Source organism: Camelus dromedarius, chromosome X, assembly GCF_036321535.1.
Source record: "Camelus dromedarius isolate mCamDro1 chromosome X, mCamDro1.pat, whole genome shotgun sequence".
NCBI lineage: Eukaryota > Metazoa > Chordata > Mammalia > Artiodactyla > Camelidae > Camelus > Camelus dromedarius.
This window is the reverse complement of record NC_087472.1, coordinates 22489492-22507340: the sequence shown is the minus strand read 5'-3', so window position 1 is coordinate 22507340 and position 17849 is coordinate 22489492. Positions and strand designations below refer to the sequence as shown.

The 17849-nt window shown below is 35.5% G+C and overlaps 1 protein-coding gene across 4 annotated transcripts in view; it reads left to right on the top strand.

The window, feature by feature from the left end:
* STAG2 (STAG2 cohesin complex component) overlaps positions 1-8237 on the top strand; it is a 107521-nt gene extending 99284 nt beyond the window's left edge. For all 4 annotated transcript variants that reach the window (XM_031445209.2, XM_031445211.2, XM_010991639.3 and 1 more), the window contains 3 exons: positions 970-1096; positions 2218-2295; positions 6316-8237. In XM_031445209.2, the coding sequence (XP_031301069.1) occupies positions 970-1096; positions 2218-2295; positions 6316-6339 (229 nt within the window). In that variant the 3' untranslated portion in view covers positions 6340-8237. The remainder of the gene's footprint in view (positions 1-969; positions 1097-2217; positions 2296-6315) is intronic.
* The last annotated feature ends 9612 nt before the right edge of the window (positions 8238-17849 follow it).

The following is a 17849-nucleotide window of genomic DNA, read 5'->3' as shown; positions in this document are numbered from 1 at the left end:
AGCAAGTATTCAGTAAATAATTGATTTTGGGGTGGAATCTTTAGAATGAGAAAAGAAGGAAATGCTGGCCAGACTGGGGAACAATAAGTCACCCTCAGTTTCACTCCTTTATTCTGATCTGGGCCAACTGTGAACTTGGAAATTTGAGTTTGTTCCCTATAATTATGTGATAACAAACAGAATTTTTGGTCTCAATTTTTATTTTACTTTTTCTCTATGTGTCTTAGTTTTGAGTTTCATAGGACACAGAATGCAGCTTTCAGCATAAATGTTGCTCATTTCTTCCCAAAGCAGAATTAATCTCTTCTTTCAGTATAACTTTATAGCACTTGATGCATATTTCTCTTGCAGTATTCATCACACTTTGTCATAATCAATTATCTCTGTTTCTCATAGTAGACTGTGAGCTCCTTGAGGGCAGGAACCATATCTTACTCATTCTTTTATTTTGCATCCATAGGACACAGTAGAAGCCTGGCACATAGTAGGCACTGTGTGAATGAGTGAATGAGTGCTTAGTACAGTTTAGGTACTGAGTGAATGAGTGAGTGATGGGTAAAATTAACATTATATGTTAATGAAAATATGTATTCTGAAAATGTCATTTCTTTGGTCTCTGTTTTATATTTGTTTATTAATTTGTACCCTGCCTACTTTCAAAAAGGATTTGAGGTATCTTGTCTGTTCCCATGTGGGAAATTCTCATTGAACTTTTTATATGGGATATCAGAACTATCAAGCTAAATGTACTGAAGTAATAGAATAAACATAACTTCTTAGCATTGTTAGACAAGTGAACATTGGGGTTTTGACATCATTGATGACATGATCAGTGCCTAATCATTTTCCCTGACCTTTAATCCCATCATTTTCCATTACGCTTGAATATAGAGAGCCACATAGTTGCTGCCAATATATTAATAGTCACAGCTTTGATTCAGGTCTTGACCTAGTTTTGTATTTCTCTAGTCGGCGTGGTACAAGCCTAATGGAAGATGATGAAGAGCCAATTGTTGAAGATGTTATGATGTCCTCAGAAGGGAGGATTGAAGATCTTAATGAGGGGATGGATTTTGACACCATGGATATAGACTTGGTAAGACACAATGACTTCTGTAAGATTTTCAATTTAGATCTTTTGGAAATTAAGTTGGTTATTTATTAGAGTAGAGAAATACTTGGCATGAAAAGTAAGTTTTGCAAAATTATTTAATAAAATAGTTGCCAGGAGTTTAGATATATGAGAAGGGATTGAGGAATAGGATGAGGTTGGTGAGGGTGTCAGATCCTAGCTTAAGATGATAAACTTTCAGGTTAATTTAGGAATATTAGATTTAAAGGATATATTTTACTTAATAGTTTCCTAAGTATAATAACACCTTATAATTTTCCATTTATTTACCATTATCAAAGCAATACATTATTAACATTTACTCTGTTATTGAGACCTATTTCCATATCAGATAAGAAAGTAAAATTACTTACACTTGGAAGTTAGATATATATAAGGGTATATTCTTTTAATAATTACATCATATATACAATTAGGGCTTCATCGTATGGAAAATGCTTCTACATATTTCATTTTGCCCCACAGCTCATTCACCTTTATGAGGTAGGTTGAAAGGACTGAGGATATTGAAGCTTAGACAGCCTATCCAAGGAGACAAAACTAAAACTAGTAAGCAGTGAAGCTGAGACGTATAATAAGCCAGGTCTTCTGAGTCTATTTCTCAGTAAACCTTGGTGTAATCTCCTTAAAGGGAAGAAATAAGTAAATATAGCTTCTCTTCAAAATAGTGTAATTTGGTGTCTTTAAAGGAAAGTGAGTTGAGAGACAGTTTTGAAGTAAACAAAAAATTGGTTTTCCAGTTTTCATCTTTAAGAATAATTTTCCATACCTTATAACAGCGTATAATGAAAAAGAATATGACAAGGTATATATATATGTATGTATAATTGAATGTCTCTGCTGTGCACCAGAAATTAACACATTGTAAACCGACTATACTTAAAAAAAGGAGTAATTTTCTATGAATGAATTGCATTTGTATTTTAAAACATTCTGTAATTTGGGTATACAGTATTTAAAGTATTATACAATTGGAATTCCATAGGCCATGTGAACACTTAAGGATAATTAATTTCAATATTTTCAATTACTATATGGCTTATAGATATGGCAATTGTCAACTTCCTTCCTTTTCTTCCCCTTAGCCACCGTCAAAGAACAGACGAGAGAGAACAGAACTGAAGCCTGATTTCTTTGATCCAGCTTCAATTATGGATGAATCAGTAGGTTTAATTTAAATATGCCTCAAGATCACAAAATCAAAAGTAATAGGCAATCCCAAAGTTTGAGGTTGAGGAGCTGGGACAGTACATTGAGAATGGATAAAAACAACTGGACAGGAGAAAAAGAGGCTGGCAGGAGGCATTTTGAGGGGAGGGTTGGGGAGGACTTATGCAGTGGTGGGAACAGATTCAAAGTGCCTTTGAATGCCTGGCCAACTGGGACTCGAGTGTTATGTTAAGGAATTTGGACTTTGCCCGTAGGCTTGAGTTACCTGTTGAAGGATTTTGAATGAGGGAATGGCACATTCAGAAAGATTTCCTTGGACAGGATGAATGAGAGGAATAATAATCATTATAGTCATAATCATAATATGAAGGCATGGTGAAAAATAGCACTTGAAGAAAGGCTTTGGTAATAAAGAGAAGGGGATTGAGGTTATTGTTAGGTATTGTCAGTTCTATTTGTTGTATCAGTCCCTGTTGCCATATTCTTCCGAGAGTGCCCTGGTTCAAATCTTGTAGTTCATCTCAAGACACCATGCTCTTTCATGACTTTGTATAACCTTTTCTCTCTGTCAGAATTGTCCCTTTCCTTTTCCTCTTAGTGAATTCTTCCCTTAATTGTCGGTTCTGACATGACCTGTGGAGTTTTTCCTAATCTTTTTAGACAGATAACTTTATTCTCAGCTCCCATAACACTCTGTATACACTTCTGTTTTGTTAATTACAAGTTTGGTGTAGTGAAGTAGGATATTACATTTCACTCAATAGACTGAACTCTAATGTACATACGAATCATCTGGAGACCTTATTAAAATATAGATTCTGCTTTCAATAGGTCTGAAGTGTGACCTGACATTCTGCATCTCTAACAAGACCATAATTTGAGTAGCATAGGTGACCTAGGCCTACCCATAAGTCTGTAGTTTAAGTGCATATTGAAATATATGGTTTCCCTAATAATCTAGGAGTATGTATCTTCCAATTTGTTGAATAAAACATGAAGGTAGTGATTCTGATGAGGAATAAAAGAGAATCTTTTCAAGCAGATATGGTGAAATGCATTAACGTAACAATTTATTGTGTTGGAAGTTGGCGCCAAAATGAGTAAGATGCCCCACCCTGCTCTCAAGGGGCTCGTGTTCTAGTCCCCCTGGACTATCACTTTGAAGTGAAAAGCATTTGAAAGCTCATGTGCCTGATAACTATGCTAGGCATGATTTAGTTTGATCTCAGCAACCTTGTTAAGATAGGTCGTGGGATCCCACTTTTAGATCCAAGCAAATTTAGACTGAAGAGGTGGTGGTTCGGTGACTTACTCAGAGTTATACAACTTTAGTGTCAGAGTAGTAATTTGATCTGAGTTCCTTTTAATTTTAAAATCTCATGCTGCCTCTACTATGTACTTCTCAGAACTAAAATCGGACCTTATTTGGAAGAAATATCAAGAAAAGTAATAGAAATTGAAATGATTATCTGAAGTCAAAATTGATATGGGCAGTTAGAGATCTCATTTTTTTCATGTATTCATCCAAAGTCAGGAAGACTATAGGCATTCATTACCTTAGTTAACTTAGATTTGCAAACAGGTGTTCTTCACTTCAGTTTACCAAAATAAGTGGAACAGCAATGTGAATGTATATATATTTTTGACATTTGACATTTAGAGAAAACTATAATATGAGTGAGGCCAAAGTTAGGGACCTAATAATTATTTGTTATTTATAGAAAATGTTGGCATTCTTGTGTTTATTGAATATGTTATAACTAAGAAGATAGTAGTTGAGATGCTTGTACTAAAATTAGGGAAATGAGCACTTGTGTCAGTACCTGTAGTTTTATAATATTACCACATGATGGCAGCAGTCACATAACTGAGTGCCCAATATCTTTAAAAGTTCAGGTATCTTTAGAAGTCTTTGACCATATATATATTTAAGTTAATACTAGCTTATTTTAAAACATACATTAAATTTTACCTCATTATCTCAACAATAACTCAAGAAATGGAATAACAAATTTTTAATGTAAAAATCTGCATTTGCCTTTGTACAATAGCTTACATCTGTTTTCACTCAAGCCTGTGATAAGCGAGTCATCAAAATAATAGTAAAATTGGGACTTTAAATCTTTTATACCCAGTTCTAAGATTCTCTAATTCTAAGTGAAGTAACCCAAAGCATCCTAGTATAATAGATACTTTAGGTTATTACTAAATCCTAAATATAATCTTGGTAACATGATATCCACATGCTCCAGAAGTTGTAATATGAAAACTCTGAGCAGATAACTTTTGGTGGCATAAACACAAGATTCTAGATTTATCATTTAATTAGTTTCATATTTGGGCACAGTGTCAACAGTGGTTTATCACATTGTGCCAATGGTTGCTTTCTGCTAATAGTGGCGAAGTAGTGCCTCAACACCAAAGCTTGCTATTGGTACTTTTAAAGTATATGCTTAGATGTTAATTAATGTTAACACCAGAAATAGATGTAGCTTATGTTAGCACAAGAGAGTAAGTATCACTAATGTCATTCTTCTGTGTTGAGATTCTCTTACTAGAATTATCTGTAGTATAAAATTGGCGAAAGAAGGGTTCAGTATAATGGAGTTAATTTAATGTTCTAGTAGAAAAATCTGATTACAACCTAGTCTGTACAAGCACCGGAGGAAAAATCAACCTGTTCAGGCCATTTCTAGGTAGGCACTTGGTTTGGAAAGAACTTGAGTTCATCTTCATGCCACACTCTACACTAAAATTACTAAGATTTTATCCTTTCATTCATCATTAAATTTTCCTTTACCCAGAGTCACAGAGTGTTATGGTTAGAACGGATCTTTAAATATCACTTATCACTCAGGCCTCTTTGGTGGAAACATTCTAACCTCCCAAACTCTTGACTCTTAACAAAAAAAGAACCCTGAACCTTATTGGAGGGGTAGAGAGGGGGCAGGGGGTGAGTAGTGATGGTGGTTTTGGTGGATGACAGGTAAGAAATGGGGTACATTAATTCTCTATAGTCCTCATTACTGGGGATTCCACTTTTCTTAATAATTACAAGAAGGCTGCAATCAGGTAGATATTTGTTTCCTGGTCCAAAAATACACAGTTCCTTCAGATCAAAATAATCTGTGAATTCCATGACTTTTGTTAAAGTGAGATTTAATTTATAAGAGCCCTTTGTAACCTCAGTCTTAGTTCAGTACCTCTGGCTTTAATACCACTTTTTTTTAATTAGCTCATTATATATAATGTATATGTAATTGTCATAGTAAGTGTTGGAATTTGAATTGAAGAGCCTATCTTTTAGTATATACAACTAAAAGTTATATCTTATCTCTGTTTAATGAACAAGAGGGCGTTGCTCCATTCACTACCTGCTTTTGCTTTTATAAGTTAGTGACAAATAATTACTAGATTTTACCTAACATTCTTTCCCCAAATGGAATGTAATGAAAAACATCAATACAAGTTTGTGTGCTCAAATTTTACCTTAATTATTAAATTTCTTAAAATTTGTACTTCTTTTCATTCACTCCATGCCAGATTTTTTATTTTCTACAAACTTATTCTTGGATGTTTTTGGTCTGCATATTCAAATACCTTTTTAAAAACTATACCCACTTCACAGTGCAAATGACCAAGTTTGCCAGACATTCTTAACAAATCTGTGCCAGAAGTATATGTCAAGAACCACATTCATTTGTTCATTCAACAAATGTTGCATGCCTATGTTCAGGGCACTAGTTAGGTACTAGGGGTGTGTATAAAACATAAATGAGACATGGTCTCTGCTTTTAGTTGTATTTGTGAGGTAAGTAGCACATTGTGATTAGGCCTGATGTTATTTCATTATATGTTAATTGTCATTATAATTTTAGAATTATGTATCTGAAGAGGGGAATTTTTTAAAGTGGTTTTTAGCATGTTATTAAACTTACCAAGTGTTGTGTAATATATTTTACAAAGAAGTAAATGACCATTTTAACGAGATTTTTTTCCCTCTCTCTCATTAGGTTCTTGGGGTGTCAATGTTTTAATACCAGTACACGATTAAATCTGTGGTGAAGTCATTTTCTAAGTGGAAGAGGAAATTTTAAAATAAAGTGTGGTAGAAACAGTGAAATTCTGTACAGATTTTTCTCTAAGGAGAATATGACTTGCTTATGCTTACCAAGATCAAGTGCATTGAGGGGCAGTTTTGTTTGCCTGAAAAAAGTAAAGGACAAGTAAACAATTTGATGATAAGCTACAGTTTTTCTTAGAAAGTAAATATTTTATTTATGCGCTGTTAGTTGGCTTTTGAATCAATTATTTCATGCTTTTTTTAAAGAAAATATAACAATCTGAAGAGGCATTTGGTACAGACATGAATCCTCTCACATTTATTTACTGGGTGTACTAAGTAATGATGACCTCTGCTGGATTTCTGTTTACATCCAAGAAACAAAGTTAAGGATGAATTTATTCCCCTACCCTGAAATCATAGAATTGTTTTTAGCATTCTAAATTTAAATGCTTAAAACATCAATCAACAAAAGCTTTCTTTTAAATATTGTAATTGTGGAGAAAAGTAAACTTATAAGCAGAACTTTTACAATTTTTTCATCTAAAATGTATTTTAAGATATTTTTAAAATCCAAGAGCTTCTCTATACTTTTCAGAAATACGCAGATGCAGTGAACTGCCAGAAGGTAACCAGTCTCAAACATGCTTATCCCGTTATCAACCCTGAAAGTTTGCTTGTCCTTTAAGATAAAAATGTAATGTTGTGATATTCCTTCCAGTAGTGCCACTGTATTTTGTCTCCAAATAAAAGAAGCTTATTGTAGTATGTTTGCAGAAAAATTCTAAACAAAAATTATACAGCTTATTAGAGTGTGGGAATAGGGATCTAAATTTTAAATAAAATTATATATATATATAAATTGGTGCTGATTTTATAATTGCGCAGTTTGTTTAGTTTTTTCTTACTTTTAAATTCCAACTTAAAATTATGAGGTTTCAGAAATATATTGAAAGTTTAACAATGTTTAAAAATAGAAAAGCATGAGTGTTCATGCTTTAAAATGATTTTTAAATTTGTATTTTATATTGTTTTATCTATCTGTCTTTGCAAGCAGTCTTCAGGTTAAAAGATACTTCTAACAGGTTACAGTACATTTCCTCTGTATGTAAATTAGATGGGATAATAGAATTCATAACCCATAATATTCTTTGAAAGCTAAGCTTTAAACTTCATTTTATGTCCTTTCACAAATAAATTAGTTTAAAACAGAAAGTGGCTACTTGCCATTTTGACATCAACTCATTTTGCGAAGCTTAGGCAGCTAGACATCGTTTAAAACAAAATATTAACTTATATTACATGTGTATCTATCTTTTGTCAGTCGTCTCTCAGTTCTTGAGGTATATTATTTTAATCATTCCATGCCTTAATATGCTTGCAATACAAGAATATCTTCAGATGGGTGAATACCAAAAGGCTTCCAGTTCTTAAAGTCAGAAATCAAGCATTGGGCTGTGGTAGCCAAAAACCATAGGTTAGCTAAAAGATCATGAAAAAATACAATTATTTTATTAAATCATGGTTAATAACAAATGGAATCAGACTTGTCTAAAAGATATTCCATCAACAAAAACTGTTATGTGCAAAAGTATTGCCTATGTTGTTTTTCACACCACTGCATTTACTAGAACTGCTGAGAGGACTGTATATATGATTTTAAACCTAAGTTGATTTTTTTGTTCTCACTCTTGAAAGGAGTACTTCTTTGTGAAAGCAGTTCTTACAGCTTTGTTTTCAACCAGCTAAAAATGTTTTATATATTACTCTAACCTGTTGTCCTCCACATTCTATTGTCCTAATTGTACTGTTTTCTGATTTGTATTTATGTCTTGAGACAGTAACTTTTTGAATAAAAATAAACCTACAGTATGTTGTATGTTTTATTTTTTGTAATTGAAGGAGGAGGGTGGTTACAAATGCTTTAGAAAGTATACCTATTATTACATCTTTTTGGGTGGGACTAATTTATAGAAAATTTGCCATTTTATATTTTTAATAAATCCATGTATAGCTTTAAATGAGACTAAATCCCTAATTGGGTTATTACTTCAAAATAGAAACCTGTGACCATTATTACTTTAATTTTTATCTGGTATGAGTTAAACGCTCTCTAAAATATCTGCATTCTTCATCCAGGATATATTTGCATGCCCACTATGTGTTAGGTATGTTCTTTGAGATCTACAAACAAGATAGGGCCCCTCCCTCATAGATCTAGTGGGGGAAAACAAGGAAAGAATCAAAATAGTTAAACTTGTAGTAAGAAGTGCTAGGAAGGAAACCTAATAGGGTGTGCTGAGCTAGAGAGAGTGTGTAAAACCACCCTTAGATAAGCGGCTCATGCTTGCAGGGGAGTGAAAGCCAACATTTGAAAAAGAATTTACTATTGAATTCTTACTGAAAACTCTTCAACATGTTAAGATTTGCACTGTACAAATTAAAGTGATTCACATCGGTGTAACAATAGCACATTGGTCATTTAGGCTAATTTGTAGATATTAGAAGCCCAGTCTTCTGTCACTGGTGGTGTGGAACTGAACATAATTAATAGCTAATAGATGGGCACTGTTGGAAGTAGTTTACATGCAGTAGCTTACAAAGGGCTCACCACAACAGGTGAAGCATGTTATCCTCCATTCCCTGTCCACTACCCACCATACCCACCACCGTTTTTTACTTTCAATCAAGAGGTAGTGAGGAAAATGCACAAAAAAGCTAAAACACTATGGGCAAGGTTACATGGCCAGTAAGTGATGAAGTTGGCATTCAAGCCCAGGCAGTCTGGCTGCATTTAGTCCCAACAGCATTGAAACTATTTGACACATAAGGATAACATAATTCCATAAAGGTAAAGTAGCACATTATTCATTGTGCCATGCTGAGGAGATGGAGCATCTATAAGGAGTCTAGCTGGCTATAGAACATGCTACCCAGCTGACGTCTATAAAGAGAATGTAAATTAAATCTGAGCCCTGAGCCCATCAATAGCTACTAGTTAATAGTTTTTAAAGTTAAGAGACTGAGGAAGAGGAGTAAGGTTAACCAGAAGGGATGTTTTCAATATCTTGTCAAAAGGGGAACTTGTAAGGATTCACGTGGATGAATTCCAGGTCAGATAGATTATTCTGGTAGCTGTAATGATTCAGCAAAAGAAAATGAGCCAGTGAGGCACAAGGTCTTTGGTTATAAGGAAACTAGGTGATGAAGTTCACTAAGTATCGCTTCAAATCTTAACTGTCTACTGTGTACCTAGCCTTGTGCTAGCTGCTGAGGCTAATAAGACAGATTCTGTTGCTTACAGTTCTGCTGGGGATTGGGATGCAGATATGGAACTAATAAAATGGAGTAACTTCAATGCTTTTATTGGGTGTTATGAGATCCCAGAGGAGAGGCACTAACGGTGGGTGTGCTCAGGGAGGCTTCCTATAAGGCTGACATTTGAGGGTTTTTTTTCCTCAGCGTCTTACTATGAAAAATTTCACGCAGCAACGCTGATAGAATTGTACAGTGAACACATTTTACATACTTTATCCATCTATCAATATGTCTCTTTTTTATGTATTTAAAAGTAAACTGCAAACATGGGTATACTACCCCCTAAATATTTCATCATGCCTATCACTAAGAAGTTGCATATAATTTTTTCCTTTTGGTGTTAAAATTCACATATGATGAAATACACAAACTGTAAGTATATATTTGCTGAATTTTAACGTGTTTGCAGCTGTTTAACCCAAACCCTTATTGAAGATACTAAACATTACCATCAATTCAGAAAGTTCCGTTATACTCCTTACCAATCAATCTCTGCTTCCATCCCTTCTCTGTAGAGGCAACAATTGTTTCTTTCCACCATAGGTAAAATTTGGCTGTTGTAGAACTAGATTAGAATGGAATGGATACGAATGTGCAAGGTTTCACTCAGCATGCTTTTCAGATTTATCCATATTGTGTGTATCAACAATTTATTCGTTCGGTAGTTGATGGTCGTCTGGGTTATTTCCACTTTTTGGCTGTTACGAATAAAGCTGCCCTTCAGTTGAACTTTAAAATCGAAGAAGTGGGCTAAGTGAATTGGAGGCGGGGTGACCATGGTCAAGAATTCCAGGCAAAGAGGACAGTATAAATGACTATCATGGATATAAGAACTGTTTAGTAACCAATTAGGCATGGGTGGGGCAAAGCTGTAAGACAATTGGCTACCCACTGCCTCTCACCCGCTTTAAAAAAGAAAAAGGGCATTCACAACTGTACCTTTGGTCACCAGTGTTAAATGCAGTGTTCTCGGAACTGGCAAATATCCAAGGTGGTAGTAGTAGGGTGCCTTTAAATGAGTTGTGATAAATTGATTTGTGTAATAATACAGATATTGGCCTTGTTCTACTATTGAGAACAATAATACTTTTCCTACAGTTTATCAGTCGTGTAGTTGTATTAAATTACTGAGATGTAGGTTCCTCAATTGAAGTCAGTTGGGGGCTGACAGTGCAAACTTCAAATGAAAGTTCAGCTACAGTAAATTTACTTGTTTTTTATTTTCCCTTTTCCCTCTTCCATCTTAAGTTCAGTAGAGGCGGGAGGAGTTTAGTGAATCTTTGGCAAGTTAGATTTTAAATAATTTTACAGTACTTCTAGCAAAACTATAACTAATTTTGAAGCAGTAACAGCTAATATTCGTTGAGTGTTTACTGTTAGCCAAACATTATTCAAAGCACTTCACTAGTAGTTAATTCTTGCAGCAAATCTAGTTGATATTATCCACATTTTACAGATAAGTATCGAAACTTGATGCACAGGTTATATATATCAACTTGCCTCAGGTGATGGAATCCAGATTTGAACCCAGATCATCTGACTCCACAGTGCATGCTCTTAACCATCTCTCTTCATCTTTGTGCTACCAAATACACCCACCCACTTGCCTCTGTATTTGTATACACTGCATTTCCTTTGTTGCACTGGATAAACTGCCCCTGTATCTAAGACACTGGATTCCCCTTTCTTCCCTCCTGCATTATTACTAGTTTTCCCCTCAACTGGATCATTCCTAACAACATGCAGACATATCCCATCTTCAAAACTAGAGGAAAAACATTACCTTCATTAAACATCTCTCTTTAGCCACTGCCCCATTTCTCTCCTTTTGCTGTCTGGACTTCCTCTTCTCCCATTCTCTCTTGAAAGCTCTCCAATCAGGCTTTCATTTCTACCACTCCACTGAAACTCTTCTACATCCCACATGACCTTTATTTTGCCAAATTTCCTTACCAATATTCTTTGTGTTTTGTTTTATTCTTTGTGGGTATTTTGAGGGGAGGAGGTAATTAGGTTTATCTATTTTTAGAGGAGGTACTGGAGATTGAACCCAGAACCTTGTGCATGACAAGCATGTACTCTTCACTTGAGCCATACCCTCCCTCCTCTAACATTCTATGTAATCTATCTACAGAGCCTAGTTTCCTCCTTCTTCCTAGTTCCTCCTTTTTCCTAGTTTCCTCCTTTTTCCTAGTTTCCTCTTCCTCCTTCTCCTAGTTTCCTCAAGTTACAGTCTCTCCGTCTGTGCCCCAAGCTAACCTGCCAATGGCAGGTTGAGAATCATGCCCTTTTGGTGGAGTTCTGGGGATAACTTTCTTTGGCGGCTACCTCTCAGGAAACTAACAGACGAGTGTTCCCACGTGGCTTTTCCAAAGCCTGTGGAACAGTAATTGAACTTGTAACTGTTACGTGAAGTCCCCAAACTCCATAGCTGTTAGGGCCTGGCTTATGCCACATGGAAACTTCCCTTGGATTTCCTGGCTTTCCTTGTTAGTGAAGCAACCAATTTTATCATCTCCTCCTTTGAAAATGGCTTTGGTAGTGAGTTGAGAGAAGCTGGATAGGATGATAAGATTAAGCTTGGAGCAGAGCATGGCACTCAATTTCATGCCTGCCAAAACCTGTTTGGGTCAGATTTATTTTCTGATTCTAATCCTCTTGGGACCACTGTCCTCTGTACCAAGTCTCAGTATAAGTGTAGACACATTTAACTGGTCCTTCCATAGCATTTAAAAGTTTATCTGGCATTTCTTCAGATTTTAGCACCTTCAAAAGCCCTTTCTTAAGAATTGTCTGCTCTGAGAGCCCCAATGGCTTCTGTATTAACTTCAGAAGGCTGAGCTGTTGTAAGAAGAGACTGAATAGCAATTCGGTGACTTATTACATAAGCTTTCTCCTGCTGGTAGCAACTCAGGACAACTCTTCCAAATTGGCAGGTGCCTTTTCTCTATATGGTTATGGAAAGACACAGGCTAACGGAAGGCAACTCTGCCATCTTTAACACATGACTTCCAAGGTTGTTTGGTCATTGCCATTCTAGCCCACAGGCGATGAGAAAGGTCATGGAGGAATCACGTGGGGGGTTTTCATGGGCCACACCTGAAAACTGCACCCACTGCTTCTGTTCACCTTTCACTGGAGAGAATTATATGGCCACACCCAACTTGCAAGGGGGCTGGGAAATGTAGCCTAGCAATGTGCCCAGGAAAAAGGGAAGAATGGATTTTGGCAGACCACTGGCAGTCTCTGCCTCAGTCTTTCTCCTCTGGCCATCCATGTACGTCCGTCTTGCCATTCTTAGGACATGCTAACCCCATCCCCAAGGCAAACAATCCAAAGTCCTATCCAGTTACTACATTTAATTTCTCTGCGTTATGCTCAGCCTTCTCCATCAAGTCCAGACATGGATGGATATCCTCTAACACCCAGTATAGAATGGTGCAGCATGGACATAACAACCACAATAACTCACATCCAGAAAAGGGAAGGTTGGGAAATGCAGCAGTCACTGGTCCATAGGAAACCTGCTAGACAGAAATTATGAAGACCTGCTGCCCTGGCAGTGGAGGAAGTCCTCTGGTCAGATTCCGGTTTTGCTCTCTGGATGGGATTTCCTTATCCTTTGTCTTCCTTCTCCTCCTCCTGGAAGTTTTTCCTTGTCCTTTATCCTCCATGGCCACCTCTGAACTGGGCAATGCCAAACAGTTTATTTTGTTTGGTAGCATCCCACTTTAAGGTACTCGATCTGTATTAATTGGTATAGGATACACCGCTGTTAAAAGATCCAATAATGCCTTACATACAGTGGCTTACATAAGAGAGAGTTTTTTCCCTGCTCTTATATCGTGCAGGGTAGCTGTTCTGGGTGAGGATGTTACTCACTTCTATGTGGTTATCCTCGTTGACAGAGGGAAGTTCCATCATTTTTTAAGATTTTTTTTCAGCAGGCATATATCATTTAGTAGAGTTCACCATTTACAGCTTTTTTCTTTTGGTATAAATTTTACATATTGATTTTGAAATAATGTCAGACTTACAGAAATGTTGCATAAATCAGTACAAAGTCCTGTATACCCTTTAGCCAGATTATTCCTTAAGTTTTACTGTATTTATCATTCTCCATCAATGTGTACATGTTTTTTTCCTGAAGTTTAAGTATGTTGCATGATGCCCCTTTAGTCCTTAGTAATGTGTTTTTCCTAAAATACAAGGATATTCATTTGCATAAGCATGGTACAATTAAAAATCAGGAGGCTAACATAACGCTATTATTTGATCTACAGACCTTAATCAGATTTTTCTTACTGTCCAAATGGTGTTCATTATATTAAGAAAATAAAAATATCTGGTCCAAGAACTAATTCATGATGACATTTAATTGTCATGTCTAGTCTCTTTTAATCCAGAAACATCCCTAGTCTTTGTGTTTTATGACATGGATATTTTTGAAGAGTATAGGCCAGTCATTCTGTGAAATGTCCCTCAGTTTGGGCTTGCCTAATATTTCCTCATGATTAGACAGATTCAGGCTATGCACTTTGGGCAGGAGTACTACAGAAGTAATGTGTCTGTCCTCAGTGCATCAAATCAGGAAGCACATGATGGTGATCTGTCCCACTATTGGTGATTTTAACTTTGATTACTTGGTTGGAGTGATGCTGGAGACCCACTGTGAAGCTACTATTTTTGCTTTGCAATTAGTATTTTCTGGGGAGATATTTTGAGTTTATGTAAATATCCTCTAACTCAACTTTTCTTGCCTGAATCAATTATTACTATTTATTATATCAGTATGGATGCATGAATATTTGTTTTAATCTGTGGCTATAATTCAATAATATCATTATTTATCTTGTTGATCAAATTCTCACAGTTTGTCCAGTGACAGTCCTTTTAAGCTGGCTCCTGTGGTTTTTGGCATGTTCCCCTCATTCTTTGATCATTTCATTACTTTTTGGTACCACAAGATATTCCAGGCTCATTTTGTACTTTACCTGCCCAGCATTGAAATTAGCCATTTCTCTAAGAAGCCCCAGTTCCTTTTATTGAAGAATGGTATTTAGAAACCAGGATATGGGATCTACACATGTCATTGGCACTGGGGTGTGATTGCTTCTAGAGGCCTTCTTAGAGAACAGGGCTGGGAAATATATGTAGGTATATGCATGCTTCTATATCTGTATGTACATTCCTCCCCTGCCACTGCCACCATAATGCGGTAATGTCACTAATTTGACATACAGTTGCATTCATTCACTTCTTCTTATATTGCATTTTGGGGGCATCTGCAATCCTTATTTATTTATTTTTGAACATGTGAAACATTATTAACTTGACTCCAAAAGCCAAAACCACATGGAAATATATACTCAGAATCTCACTCCCACCCTTGATTCCTTCTATCCTTTTTGCATCCACCATTTCTTTCCATCCTGTTTCCACTTACCCGCTGTAGATAACCAGTCTTTTAAGTTTCTGGTTTATATTTCCTGTAGTTCCTTTTGCAAAAGAAGCAGATGTATGGAAATTTTCTTATTTTCCCTTCTTTCTTACTTTTTTGCAGTCTTTTTTTTTTTTTTTTTTTAACTTAGTACTTCCTAGAAGTCACTCCATATCATTTACGGAGTCTTTCTCATTCTTTTTTGCGGAAACATAATACTTCATTGTGTGGGTATACTATAGTTTAACTACTCTCCTATGTATGGGTGTTCAGGTTGTTTTCATTGGTTTGCATTCACAAAAAATGCTGCAATGAGTAACCGTATGTATATATATTTTTGTATTGTTGAAGGTGTATCTTCAGAGTAAATTCCTAGGATTGGAAATGCTGGTTCAAATGACAAATGTCTGTGTATTTTTGTTAAATATTGCCAAAGCCCTCTCCATAAGGGTTGTACCAATTTTCATTCCCACCAGCATATGGTACTAAATGTGTGTGAATGCCTATTTCTCTAAAGCCTCACCAACCGACTGTGTTGTCTTACTTTTTAATGTCTGCCAATCTGATAGCTAAGAAATGGTATCTCAGTGTAGTTTCAATTTGCATTTCTACTATTTAAGTGAGGTTGAACATTGTATTGTTTAAGGGCCATTTTTATGTCGTGTGTGTGTGTGTGTGTGTGTGTGTGTGTGTGTGTGTGAGAGAGAGAGAATTGTCTGTCTTCTGCTTATTTTTAAAGTTTTTGGTATTTTCCCCTCAATTTAAAAGAGTTCTTTAGATAGTAGTGATATTTGCCCTCTATCTGTGATGTATGTTGCAAATACTTTCTGCCAGTTTGTCATTTGTCTTTGACTTTGCTTGTGCTAAATTAAAAAAAATATATATATATCATCATGCAAAGGTTTTAAAAACTTTTATGTGGTCAAATGTGTCAATCTTTTATCGCATCTGGATTTGGAGTCATGGTTAGAAAACTTTTCCGTACACCCAGGACATATAGGAATTCACCAAAATGTTCTTCTAGGACATATGGGGTTTCATGTATTTATTCAGATCTCTGATCCATGTGAAATTTATTTTTGCATGTGGTGTGAGGTATGAATCTAATTTTATCTTTTTCCAAATAGCTATCCTGCATTGTTTATTCAAAGTTCATTTTTGTTCCAGTGATTTCTGATGCCATCTTTATCATATACTAAATTCTCTATGTAGTTGGTTTATATTTCTGGACTTTTATTCTGTCTCACTGGTCTACTTCCATTCAGGTGAGCAGTACCACACTGTTTTGTTTATAAAGGCTTTATATTATGCTTTAACATTCCATATGTAATTTCTCTTTCAGTGGTTTTCTAGCTCTTCATTAATGTTTATTTTTCCATATAGACAGTTTTCCATTTTTCCATATAGACTTGTCTAGCTCCGTAAAGAAAAACTTTTTAGTATTTTATTGAGATTGTGTTAAATTTAAAAATTAAGTTGAGGAGAACTGATATCTTTATGATGCTTAGTTGTTCTATCCAGGAACAGGGGGTATCTTTCCATTTCTTCAAGTCTACTTTGCATCTTTCAGGAGTGTTTTAAAGCTTTCCTCACATAGGTTTTGCACATTTCTTACTAATTTTATTTCTAAGTATTTTAAATATCTTCATTGTTATAATGTGAGTGGGATTTTTCTCTACTATTATCTTCTCTGATTATTGCTTGTGTATATAAAGGCTATTGATTTCTGCATCTTAATTTTATGGTCTGCTATCTTACTGGATAAAATGGTGTTGGAACAACTGGTTAACTATATGAAAAAAAAATTAATCTCAACCCTTATCTCACACTATGCACAAAATCAATCTGAGATGGATTATAGATCTAAAGCTTCTAAAAAACCAGAGGGGAACATCTTTGTTATTTGATGGTAGGTAAAGGTTTCTTAGGACACAGATAACAATATCTATCAAAGAAAAAAATTGATAAAATAGACCTCATCAAAATGTAAACCTGTGATAATGAAATGACACTATTAAGAAAATACATAGGCAAACCACAGAGTGGGAGAAAATACAAAACATATATCTGAAAAAGGACTGGTATCCAGGATATATTTAAAAAAAAACTCCTGACAACCCAATGAAATACCCAATCAAAATGGGCAGAAATTTGAACACACAAAAATTACACACACACTTCGCACTTCACAATGAAAGATCGATGAATGGGAAACAAAGCCACGCAAAACATGTTCTATCATATTAGTCATGAAGGAAATGCAAATTAGAATAACAATGAGATACTACTCCACACCCATCAGAATGATGAAAATCAAAAAGACTGATGACATAAAATACTGGCAAGGGTGTTGAGAAAGTGAAACTCAGCTATTTTGTTTTGGAAAAAGGTCTGGCAGTTTCTTAGGAAACTAAACATACACATACATATTCTGTGATCCAGCAATTCTACTCTTAGGTGTTCATCCAAGAGAAGTGAAGGCATATGTCTATAAAAAGACTTGTAGAAGCATGTTCATAACAGCTTTAGTTACAATAGCCCCAAACTGGAAATAGCCCAAGTTCCATCAGCAGGAAAATGGATAAGTAAACTGAAGTATATTTATCCAATGAAATATGACTCAGCAACAAAAAGGAGTGGTGGAAAAAATCATAACAGTGGTTGTCTCTGGTGTGTAGAGGCCAGGACTGACTAGAAAGTAATACAAGCCAACTGTGGCGATGGAT